This window comes from Hydra vulgaris, chromosome 03 (genome assembly GCF_038396675.1).
Source record: "Hydra vulgaris chromosome 03, alternate assembly HydraT2T_AEP".
Taxonomy (NCBI): Eukaryota; Metazoa; Cnidaria; class Hydrozoa; order Anthoathecata; family Hydridae; genus Hydra; species Hydra vulgaris.
Window position 1 is genome coordinate 11,369,401 of NC_088922.1, and position 13,100 is coordinate 11,382,500.

Sequence of the window (13,100 nt, forward strand, 5' to 3'; positions counted from 1 at the left end):
AAGGAAAGAATTTTTTTTTGTTTGAAATTAAATACTTTTTTTAAAAGTATTTAAAAAAATTAATTTTTTTCAAATGTTTTTATTGGTTCTTTGGTAATAACTCAGGTCATTAAAAAAATATTTAAAAAAAAAAGGGAAAAATAAATTTAAAAAGACGTTTCCGCCACATTTAGCACAAAAAATTCTTTGTGGTTCTTAACTTTTTCACAAAAAAAAAAAAAAAAAAAATTAACACATAATATTTAATCCTTATTTTTTATAGGTTCTATTAATTAACTTTTAAAAAAAAATTTTTTTTCTTTTTTCTCATGCTATGTTTAATATGTTTGAAAAAAAAAGACTATTTTATTACCTATAGAATAAAAATTAATTAAATTTATTTGAAAAAATTTTTTTTTTTAATTTATTGGTTCTTAACTTTTTCACAATACTGTATATATATATATATATATATATATATATATATATATATATATATATATATATATATATATATATATATATATATATATATATATATATATATATATAAATTTATATATATATATATATATATATATATATATATATATATATATATATATATATATATATATATATATATATAGATAGATATAGATATATATATATATATATATAGATATATATATATATATATATATATATGTATATATATATATCTATATCTATATATATCTATATATATATATATATATATATATATATATATATATATATATATATATATATATATATATATATATATATATATATATGTTTTTTTGACAAGATAAAGTAAAAAATAACTACATAATGTTTACTACTAAAAGTTTCATGCGCTAGCAATCATCATGTAAAAAATACAATATGTTATTTTGTTAAAAAAAGTTTTGTTCTAATTTTACGCAAAAAAACTTGCAGAAACAATTACAAAGCCTTTTATTGTTCGTAAGCGTGCTTCAATCCTTCGGTTTTCCTAATCTTTGGGCTTATAGTTGTCAAGCAAAAAGTTGTTTTCATTATGAAATTTTGATATTATTTCAAATTTTTTGTTTAGGAAATCTGAGGTACCTTTGTATGAAATTATTATAGTTTTTTGTGGAGGCATTTTTTTGTGATGTTATTTTAAGCAGGAACTTTTTTAATTACTGATCAGGTTAAGTTGGGTGTTACTTTAAGGTTTTCTTTTATTTGCCATATGTATTTGGAAAGGGTGGTTAGATTTTTTAGTTTTTTATTTTTGAAGTGTTTAGGGTTTGACAACATTTGAGATTTTACATTTTCCTTTCATTTGCCAGTTTTGTTTGTTTATGCAATTGCATGATGGATGTTCATCTGAATTTTTAGATTTTTTTGCCGTGGTTTTTTATTATTTTATCAATATTTTTGGTTAAGCTATAACTCACTTTAATTGTATTTTGATTGAATAACTTATTTAGAGGATGAGATATTGGAAAATGTTTGTTGGTTAATATTAGGAAGATATATCCAGCATAGGTAGAAATGCTTTTACTGTAGGGGAAAGGGGGGGGGGGGTGAACTATATTATATTTCTTTTTATTTTGGGTTTGTCCTTTTTTTAAGGGTTATATCTTAAATAAAAATCAGTGAAGCCTTTTCTTCTCAGTTCCTCTTCGTATTTTGCTATAGATAAGATAAACATGTTTTCATTTGAAGAGTTTTGTGATAATCTGTCGCTAATCGAGATTGGGATATGTTTGAGGAGGGTGGTTAGAATCAGTGTGAACATTTGGTAACATTTGGTTTTTTAAAAGGTTGGAGCAGATTTTTCTCTAGGTTGAATGATACATCTAAAAAGTTGACTGCAGGTAGCTTAGTTTGTAAGCACACTTGCGAACAATAAAAGGTTTTGTAATTATTTCTGCACGTTTTTTTTTTGTGTATAATTAGAACACAAAATATTTTTTAATGAAGTAACATAATGCATTTTTTACCTGATGATTGCCAACGCATGAAACTTTTAGTAGTAAACATTATTTAGTTATTTTTAACTTTATCTCATCAAACAATGTATATAAATGATGTTTGTAAGTGTGAGTTTTTTTTTCTTGACTAGTGTTCAATCGTTCTTGTCTTTAAATGGCATGTGGTTTTGCCAATATAACAGTATTTACAACCTGCACATTTATAATGTAAATCCTGTTATATTAACAAAAAACTTTAATTAAAAAAGTGGTTATATTTTTTTTGAGCTGAAAGATTGCCACATTGATTTTTTTCAGAAAATGTTATTGCCTAATCCTCTATTAAATTATTTTTTATCAAAGTTTGAAACACATTTTCATAAAATGGTAAATTTGAATTTGAAATGATAAGCAAATGATATTAGTTTCAACTAAATACCCTAAAATATGTGCTTTATACATAATTCTGAGTATTTAAATTATATATTACTGTTAAAATATTAGTATAAATATGATAGTCGAAAATTGAACAATAAATAAGTGAAAGTTTTATTTTTAAATAGCAAAAAACAAGCAAAAACAATTGCACATAAAACTCTACTTTAGGAATATAATAACTTATAACTTTTTTTCTTTTTTTTTTAATGTTATTCTCTTTCAAAAGGCTGAGAATGCCACTCTCTTTATTTCTTTAACACCAAAACATGAACCTTGATAAAAAAGGTTACTTTGCTGAGAAACAAGTTGAAAACAAGTTGAAAATGGAGAAACTTGTTATTAAATTGAGGTTCTATATTTAATTTATTTAATATAGGACCTCAGTTTTAATTTTTTAAATTTATTTTCAACTTTTTAAGGACTCACACATATATACATGTATATATATATATCACCTTTTCTGAATGGTCTAAATTCTTCTTCATTCCTTAATTTTGGAACAGCAGATTTCTTTACCATCTGAGCTCCATAGTATGGTGCATTTTTTGATCCTATAATAAATATAAACCGTTTTATCTTATTTTGGATTTATAACATCTTATCATTCAGTTAAGTTCTATAAAGTTTAACATAACACTTTTTAACATTATAAATGGTGCTAAGCGAACTTAACTTACGTCCATAAATAGCTTCATAACTATCTTTCATCTCTGAATCTTCTGATTCTTCCATTGCATCTAAAAACAATCACTTTGTACAAACTATAAGTTGTATTAAAGCTTCTTTAGCTGAGTAATACAAAAATATTTGTTGACCATGTTTAATATTTTAAAATATTATATTTGTAAATTTAATTAGTAAGCTATTTCAAAGAAAACTCAGTTGGTACATTAATTCTGGTTTGTTTGAAAATTTACTTATTATGATGGTAATAGGTATGTTGTCCACTTATTTTTTAATCTTGTTTTTATTTTCTATATTTAATTATTTTTTGTATTATTGTATAAAATTGTTAATATTTTATATTTCTACTTTTTTTATTTTAGTTGTTTGTTTTTTACATTGTTTGTACTTATTATGTTAGTAAATTTTTTTATATTTATAATAATATATTGATAATATTGTTACTAAAATATGCTTAGTATATATTAAATTTTAAATTTAATTTAACTTAAAATAGACCAAAATCATTTTTTGTAATATGCTTATGATATAATTTAAGTCAGACCTTTTTTGTTCACAATAACTTCTTTAAGTGATTCTTTCATTTCTTTTGTGTGGGGTATTTCTTCTTTTTTAACAGGTGCTTAAATAATGTGATTTATTTAATTAATGCAATACATTTGATAACAATACAATGAATAAATTGTAGTTACTGTTATATTGAAATAAAATTTTATAAATGTAGTTAAATTCACAATTATAACTAAAGAAGAAAGTATAACTAAAGATGGTTAATAAAAAAAGGGAGATCAAAATATGTTACCGATGCCGTTTTGAAAATATGTTGGGATATTCTGAAATCTTCCATTAGCAGACCATTGCTTTTCTTGAGTAATGAAGTTTTTTTTTGCAAGCATTTCAAGTAAATTCTGTGGTTGGCTGTTGTCTAAATCTGTATTATACTTGTTTTGATCTTGTATTTGCTGTGGAATAGTTTCATAAGGATTTTCTGGTATGTTGGTTTTTCGTACTACGTGTTATTTCAAACAAAAAGATTATTTTTACTTTTACTTTTATTTTATTGTTATTTTCATTATTTTATTATTCTTTTGTTTTAAAATTTTGATTTTAAAAGTTTACACTGACACACATATTGACATCCACTGTAGTAAGAACATATGGGGGTTGCGAGGTGGGGCTTCATTAAATATATATATTAATAGGTCAGAAATTTGAATGATTAACATATAAGGGAGATTTATTATAGAAAAAAGATTATTATCTTATTTCATTACACTTTTAAAAAAATATATCTGAATTATGATGCTTATTTCAAAAACTAAAATTTGTAGAATCTATTAGCATGTACACAGTAGTAAATATGTTTTAATGGATCTCTTTTGTACATAGATGCTACACACCCACAGTTTCAGACATCACTACTTCCCCTTTTTTAGTATGGCAGTTTGTACAGGGTTCCCTCCCCCTGCTCCGCACATGTTCCTATTTCAGTTTAACATCAACAATAATGTTAAAAAGGGTAATTTATTATAAAAATAACAGTATTTAAATGAATTTTTATATATCTTACTAAATGTTAACAAATCTTTCAATCTGACATTTCCTTCTACTTTAGGCCCTTCAAGAGTTTCTAATGGACCAATTGGAATTTCATTGCTTTGATCATCCTCGTTTATTAATTCTTGACTTGGTTCAATAGGAATATTTGTTTTTGCTTCAAAATGTGTTCTTGAATGTACACCTTCAATTTGATTTGGGAATTCCATGTTATTACCAAAGTTTGGTGCATCATATTGAAGGAATTCTTCTCTTTTCACTGTAAATTAAAATACTTTAAAATCAAATAAAGTATTTACTAAGAATTATTTTTCCAAGAATCCACTTTTTGAACTAAAAATTTTTTTTTTTTGAATTCAGCATCAGAAATTTCTATATTTTTTGTGTGTTCTGTTTTCAAATTTAAAATAAAATCAAAAAAATGAGTCTTAAGTTGTAACAGTCTCAGCTTTAGTTTGCATTGGCACAAGCTATGGTTCTTTACAAGGTGAGAAAAAAGGGGATTCAATAACCCATTTTGTTGCAGATAATATGCTCTCAACTTTAGTATAAAGTTCTTTGTAACCATCTACAATTTATTACAAATGGTATTTTTTACTTTTTTTGTTTTCAACTATAGCTTTTATATAATTTTTTATATAATTATTTGTTATAAAAAATTTATATATTTTTAACTGAGTTCTTTTATTTATATTATCAATAGTTCGCTTTAGTTTATATCATATCATTTATCCTAATTTTTTCCCACCACCAAAAAGTGGGTGTGAATGTAGGAGGTGGGTGGTGTTATTGTCCAATGTTGTATTTATACTTGTTTGTAAAAAATTTATAATATTTAAATCTGACCTATTGTAGTCTTCTTTGAGTCGCAAGATAATATACAGTAGAAAAGCACAATAACAACTTCTGTAATCATCTATTGAAAATTATATATTATTAAAAATTTTGTTTTAGTTATAATAACAAAAAAAAAAAAAATGATAATTATACTAAATATAAAAATAAAGGTTATTAATTTTTTACACTAATTATTTACACTAATTAGTAGTATAATTTATTTTTAAAATTTTAATGTCATTGAAGACAGAGATGTTGTTTTAAGTTTTAAGGTAACTTACTAGTTTGTTTGAAAAAATGCAGAGCCTGTGTTAGGTTAATAGACACATGCTGTTATTTTCTGTTCACACTGCAAGCTTATGAATAAATGAAAAACTGTTGTCACAGCTTGTGTTTGAAGCACCTCTTGTGATGATAGTTAGCAAATTATTTTTTATTTTCTCAAAAATATTATTTTCTTCCATTCATTATTTTTATTGATTTTTAAATCTTTTCCAAAAATAAATGCTGGATGATCTAATTTGTAATTTAATTTTTTGGAAATTATTATTTTTAAACATTTTTTTGTTTTACAACATGTTTTGCATTGTAGCAAATATTGTTTTTCAAAGTTTATTTTTATTAAATTGAATTTTTTTGTTCAAACTAAAAAACTTGAAATAATTATTTATAATATTGTTTGTTAACATTAATTTTAATTTTACTTTACAAATGAAAATAAAAGTTGTTTTTTGTAGGTTGTGAAACCAAACTGGAACTGTTGTATTTTGTTTTATATATAAAAATAAAATTTGTTTATTATGGTTTGTGCAACCAGGGATTGCTCATTTGCTTTTTTTTAAACATAAAATTAAAAAAAAAAATTAATATTATTTTATGAATTTGAACATATCAATCTTTTGTGATTAAAAGATTTTCATATTTTTTGAATTGAAGTTATTGTTTAAATATAATAAAAAAAATTCGGAACATTATAATTAACATATATATTATATTATGTAATATATACAGTATATTATAATCTAAATTTAAAAGTTTTCTTTCAATAACAATGTTTATTTATGTTACAAATATTGCTGTAAATTGGCTGTTTTATTATAACAATTTTTATTTTCAAAATGCATCAAACCTAACTACCTAATATTTCACTGTACATTGTAACATGTACAATCAAGATTTAAAAGTTTTTATAATTTAAATAATTTTTTTTTAATTATGTTTAAATGCATTTTTAAGCTTGATCAAAATAAATTCAAATACAAACATACACAAGTAAAATAAACTTCCACATAAGCAAATATTATTTAGTTATAATATAGTTTTATAAAGTTAAATATTTTACTTATTTGAAATTATTTTTAATATTTTTTTTAAAAATGTAATTAAGTTATTCTTAAGAGAGCTAAAGATATGCTCTAAAAAAAATAAGTGCTTAAATTATGTTCTGAAAAATCAAAGCAAAATATGCTCAACAAAACATTTTATTTTCCTATTTATTTATTTTTCCCCCTTTTAATTTTTAATTTTTATATATATTAATGGACTTATTTGCAGTTATAATATTGCATAAGGGCAATTCCATGTGAAAACATCCAATTTTTTTTGAAAATGCAAGAGTAAGTCTCAGATTGTGCTGATTTTTAAACCACTTAAAGATTTTAGTAAATTATGAACATCCTAAAAATTTTATTGTTTAATTTCACCAGTTACTAAGATATAGCTATTTTAACTTTACCTTTAACCAACAAAAATCTGCCATTTTTAAAAACGGTTTTGGTCCTGGTTTCTGTTAGATGTGTTTTGGAAAGTTAAAAATTAGTTCCTTTACATATTTGGGGGCAAGGAATCCAGTAAAACAACATGTGATAAACATAAAAATTTTAGGTGTTATGTTCATTTTTAAAAATATTTAAAAATGAACATAACACCTGAAAACTTTAGGTTTATCACAATTTTTGTTATTGGACTGGGGTAAGTCCAATAACAAAAATGCAGATGCAGCTTGATTTTTTTTCCCTTTAGAAGTTGTCTTGATTAGTTTAGTTATAGTTTTTATGAAGAATTGAAGATTGGCCTTTTCTAAGACAGAAATAAAAACATGGTGAAATCTACTTAAATTTATTGCTTATTAGGCAGGTATTTTAATAAATTAAAAGAGAAAATAAAGGTGGTAAATTGAAAATTTTGTAACTGAAACAGTTTTGGCTGTATCAAACTGTTGTTTTAGTTGTTGTTGACTGTTTCTGTTTCTTCAGTAGTTTTATTATTTAGAAATGTTTATAATGTAAAATTAAAGTTATGTTAGTTATTGATGTAAAATTTTGTAAAATCCTGAATAACCTTGTCCGCATGCATGCAATGAAAAAATTATACATCTTTCTTGCATCTTTTTTAGGGATAATATTCAGTTTCTGTCAAATTGTGATGAAGTTTCTGATAATGAATTGGAGTCTGAAATTGATGATGATGTATCTTTTGTTAAAAGTAAATCTTGTTATAAACAATAGACATTTCTTTAATATCAATTGGAGTCTCACCAGTTAAAGTTCATGGAGTCGTAAACATCAACAAGTTGTAACAGCAAAAAGAAAATTAGCCTAAACCTATGCAAAAATGGAAAAAGTAGCAAGTGTTTATGGAGTAAATTTAATTTTAGTGCAGTAGACAATTTTAGCGCAGCTTCAACTTTTTCCAGTCATCCTACAGATAAAAAAACAAACAAATGATCTTGCAATTGATAACTTTATTGAAAGACAAACTTAAAGCTAAACCATTTTAAAGAAAAATTCAAATATTAACTCTTACATCTGAATCTTGGTCTAGAAAAATAAAGAATACTTAAAAGTTTCTGAATATCTTATATGGTGTGCTAGGAAACTTAAAATTGAAAATAAAATAGGCCAAAAAATACCTGACTTTCTTACAGCTTTGATTCAAGAATTTTTTCAACAAGTTGTATATTCTAGAATTATGCCTGGTAAAAAAGATAGTGTTACGGTTAAAGGTGGTCCTCCACAAAGGTTGTCCTCCACAACAAAAAAGATTATTGTTATACTACCTTCATGAACTTTGATTTTAAAAGTAAACACCCTGATTTTAAAATAGGATTTTCAAAGTTTTGTAGTTTGTGTCCAAAATGGTGTATTAGTGTGGGACCAAGCAGTACACATTGTGTATGTGTTCACTATCAAAACTGTGTATGTATTCACTATTAAAACTGTGTATGTATTCACTATCAATACTCAATATTGCTTGTAAATGCTATCCAATGGAATGTTACATACAAAGATTTAATGTCAAAATTAGTATCCGATACAAGTAATAATAAATGCATGGTTCATAGATGTGCCAAATGTCCAGGTTATGATAACTTAAAGGCATTTTTAGATGAGAAATTAAGTGAGATTAATGAAGAAGAAATTCAATTTAATCAATGGGAAAGTACTGATAGATCTCAATTAATTACTCAGACAGTAAACTTGTTTGAATATAAACAACTAGTTGTTTCTTGCATTAATCAACATTCATATATTGCTAAATGCCAAACTTGCTATACATTGGAATACCAAATATTGACAGTTAATGATATGCCTGAGTTTTGCATTGCCAATATAAACACAATTATATTTTATAAAATTACCAAAGAAACTGTTCCAGCGACTGGAAGTTACAACCATTACATACCCATTTCAAATTTGGAAGTTAGTTTTAAAAGAAAAAATGAGGATTAATGTGTAAACAGATTTATACTGTCGAAAGCAGCCATGTTTGATGTTGCAATTGTATCAAATCTAAATGATTTTGTTGCATGCAAGTACAGTTCCTTTTGGTGGGTAGGCATGGTTACAGAGATAGATATTACAACAAATGATATTCAAATTAAGTTTATGCACCCTCACGGTCTTTCTCAAAACTTCATTTGGCCACAGAGAGATGATATCTGTTGGGTACTATTATCAAGTTTTGTTGCAGTAATCAATGTCCCAACAACAAAATCAGGGCTAACATAAGCCATTGATGTGAATGATTATAACACTATAGTTAATAAATTTGTTGAGTTTTTAATTTTAAAATTTTTTATATTACTTTTGTTTGTTGAACTTCTTTCCAAGTGCTCTCTTTGTCTTGGAGTCTCAATTATTTTTTGAGTTAATTTGTAAATGTTAATGAGTAAATAATAACTCTAACTAAAATATTTAGTACAACTTCTGGAGAGAAAAAAACTACATTTGCGATATATATCTGCATTTATATAATTCTCCCACTTTGAAAAAACAATTAAAAGAACAGTTTGATATAGCCAAAACTGTCAAGTTACCACCTTTTTTTCTCTTTTGATCAAAATACCTGTCTTTTAAACAATAAATTTAAGTAGATTTCACCATGTTTTTATTTCTGTTTTAGAAAAGACCACTCTCCAATTTTTTGTAATAAATATAACTTAACTATTAAGGACAACTTCTAAAGGAGAAAAAAAATTGAGCTACATCTGCATTTTTGTTATTGGACTCGCCCCAGTAAAATTGTAATAAACATTTAAATTTTAGGTGTTATGTTCATTTTTAAATATTTTAAGTTGTTTACTGGATTCCTTGCCCCAAAATATTTAAAGGAACAAATTTTTAACTTTCCAAAACACATCTAACAAACCAGGACCAAAACCATTTTTAAAATGGCAGATTTTTGTTGGTTAAAGGCAAAGTTAAAATAGCCATATCTAAATAACCAGTAAAATTAGACGATAAAATTTTTAGGATGTTCATATTTTACTAAAATCTTTAAGTGGTTTAAAAATCATCAAAATCTGAGACTTAGGGTTGCATGCCCTGGATGTTTTCACATAGATTTGCCAGATTTACTTAATGATGGGGATTTACTTATTTGCAGACTCTGTTATACAAATCACAGTGAACATTTGTAGTTCAGATTGTCATACTAAAATTGAATTTTAATAATAAAGATTACAATTGAATTTGATTCAAATAGTAAAAACGCAAACTTTGTTTAAGTCTAGTTTCCAATAGTTGTAGCAATGTTGTTCAACAGTAATATTAAAAAAAAAAACACGTTTCGGCAGCATTGTTTTTATAACATAATTGTTGAGCAACATAATTATGTTTAAATAAGCTGTGTGACTGTGTGCCATGAGATTTAGCTTTCATATGTTTCTATACAAAGCTTATTTGTTCTACATCTCTTTGTAACAAACCTTAAGATGTTAACAAATACATTTAAATAGAAAGTTTTCTCTAAACATTATTTTTTGTATAATTTAAGATCTGTTTTACATAACCTTTTTGTACAATATAATGGTAGTTATTTAATTTTAATTTTTTTATGAAACAAATTAAATTTGCACAAAAAAAAAAAATAGAAAATAAAATTTTATATAACAATAATTACTATCTGAAGTTAAAGAGTTGTAATAACAATATATATAAAAAAAAGATATTAAGACTAGCATTCCTTGATTGCTGTAACTCCTTGGCTATGGGTAGGTAAATATAGTTAAAAAAACAACAAAAGTAAATAAATTTTAAAAATAAATTTGTATTAATAACTACTAGCTAAAATTATTATTAGTCTATACAATTTATTATTCCATACAAATGCTTAGATGATTTATTATACTCTGTTACTAAATTTATTAAATATGAAAAAGAAAGAAAAATGCTCATTAAAATGTTAAATATGCTCTTATAAGTATAAATATGCAAATATTTAAAAAGCACTTAACAGTAAAATGTGCATACCTATACAATAAAAAGTAGGTCTTAAAATTCTTATTTTTTAGTCTAATGGACAAATATCTTATTCACTTGTTATAAGTTATGCTGAAAAAAGAATGCATTTGTATATAATTCCCTAGTTATTATTAAATGAGTAAATTAAATATAGTAAAAAAAAAAAGTTTAAAATAAAATGAGTACATTTATTTTTAATAAATTATAAGTTTATTCGATATGGAATCAATATTATTTTTATTAGCGATATTAATATTATTATTGTTAATGTTATTACATTTATACTAATAATATTATTAATGATGTAAATTGTTATTTTCAGAAAATCAAAAAAAGTATAAAACCTAGAGCACTTCAAACATGGGTGATGACATTACCACAAACTCTATATCAAAGGTATATCTATATGAATGGTATATATTTTTTTCTTTACTTAATTTAGGGTGATGGGACTACTACAGTTAATCTCTTAAAGGGAGGCTACTGCAGTGAGGGATGAAGGGGGGGGGCTACTACAATTAAAGGGCTACTACAGTAAAGTTAAAGGCTGAGACAGCTACTACAGTTAAGAAGGATTTCTTTTTTTTTTTATGTTAGAATCCTATAACTCCAAAACACAAATTTGACAAAAAAAAGTTATTGCTCAGAGAAACAAATTAAGTTTGATATGGCAAGGGGCATAATAGGGATGAAACTTGTAACTTTTTGATCAAGAAGTGAGTGTTCTACCAATGCTGCATTGTAGGTATGGTGGGACTCAGGGATTTTTTTATTTTTGTATCAACATATAAAAGTTTCCTAAGCTGTTATTAACTTCTATAAGTTTACTATTTTGAAATTATTTAGCCCGTAGTTACATTAAACTGGCGTTTACAATTACTATTTACAAACTATTCACATTTGCTGTTTACAAACAACAGCAGCCCTCAGAATTAGCAAAAAAAAGGTTGCCAACCCAAAATTGTTATAGTTCTGCATCAGGTTGGCACAAAATTTTCAATCAAGGTTTGACAAATTGAATGTTTAGCATAAAATTGACAGAAAAACAAACGCTAAGTTCGCCAACTTTTCTTTCAAACCTCCATGTTTACTTGAAAGTTTGGAACACAAACAAAAGTTTTGCAAGTTTTATTTTAATTATTTTAATTAACAAAACGTTTTTCTGTTTTTTGAAATTTGTTTTGTTTACAATTTAAATAAAATGTTCGCATTTGAAATTTATATAAATGTTTGTTTTACCGTTTTATTTTAATAATTTTATTAGGAATTAAAAAAAACCTTTTTTTCTTGTTTTTTTTTTTCTCTTTTTTTTTAAACATCTTCACTTCCAACATGGCTGCAAGCAACCACTATTAGAGTTGGAAGTTTCTGGAAGAGAAAAAATGAAGTTTATAGAGCAGGATAACAATTAACAGACGACTTAAAAGATTGCAAATTATATGAATCAGGAAAACAAGATAAAGGAAGCAAATTCCGAAGAACTGATGTTCAAGGAAAAAAACAAAACCAGTAAGAAGTTTTGGAGCACTTTGGAGCAGTCACATTAAAAAGGACGAGACTTAATTGAATGATAAGTAACACGAGAATGGATTTTAGTAGATGGCGCAAGAGATGCTAGCTTTTTAGAGCAGTGCTCATTATAGTATTTATAGAAAAGAGAAAAAGATAAGTTATAGTGGTTGGAGGTAGGCTGTAAGAGCATGTCCAACTATGTTTACAATGTGTTTTTGCACCTTGTCTTAAAGAGAAAGGGCGTCATTAGAAGATCTGCCCCAGATATGGCAACAGTATTTCATACAAGAACAGATTTAAAATTTATAGAGATAAAGAATAGAATCCTGAGTAAGAAAGTGGCGAGCATTATAAAGAGATGCAACATTTAATTGAAAAATTGCAGATGCAAGTTTTGCAATCT

At 25.0% G+C, this 13,100-nt stretch overlaps 2 protein-coding genes across 5 annotated transcripts in view; one reads left to right on the forward strand and one right to left on the reverse strand.

Moving 5' to 3' along the window:
• The window catches only part of LOC101237889 (AP2/ERF domain-containing protein PFD0985w), a 37,351-nt gene extending 31,623 nt beyond the window's left edge, over positions 1-5,728 (reverse strand). For 2 of the 4 annotated variants that reach the window (XM_065792331.1, XM_065792332.1), the window contains exons 1-7: positions 5,641-5,661; positions 5,451-5,520; positions 4,618-4,863; positions 3,850-4,056; positions 3,592-3,669; positions 3,041-3,100; positions 2,819-2,914 (exon numbers count right to left, since the gene is read on the reverse strand). In XM_065792331.1, coding sequence (XP_065648403.1) covers positions 2,819-2,914; positions 3,041-3,100; positions 3,592-3,669; positions 3,850-4,056; positions 4,618-4,863; positions 5,451-5,520 — 757 coding nt within the window. In that variant the 5' untranslated portion in view covers positions 5,641-5,661. Of the gene's footprint in view, positions 1-2,818; positions 2,915-3,040; positions 3,101-3,591; positions 3,670-3,849; positions 4,057-4,617; positions 4,864-5,450; positions 5,521-5,627 lie in introns of all 4 variants that reach the window. The other 2 variants (XM_065792329.1, XM_065792330.1) reach the window with 2 other exon arrangements.
• LOC100203414 (origin recognition complex subunit 3) overlaps positions 3,909-13,100 on the forward strand; it is a 49,370-nt gene continuing 40,178 nt past the window's right edge. Inside the window, exons 1-2 of the mRNA XM_065792333.1 lie at positions 3,909-4,038; positions 11,508-11,581. Of these exons, the coding sequence (XP_065648405.1) occupies positions 11,546-11,581 (36 nt within the window). The 5' untranslated portion in view covers positions 3,909-4,038; positions 11,508-11,545. The remainder of the gene's footprint in view (positions 4,039-11,507; positions 11,582-13,100) is intronic.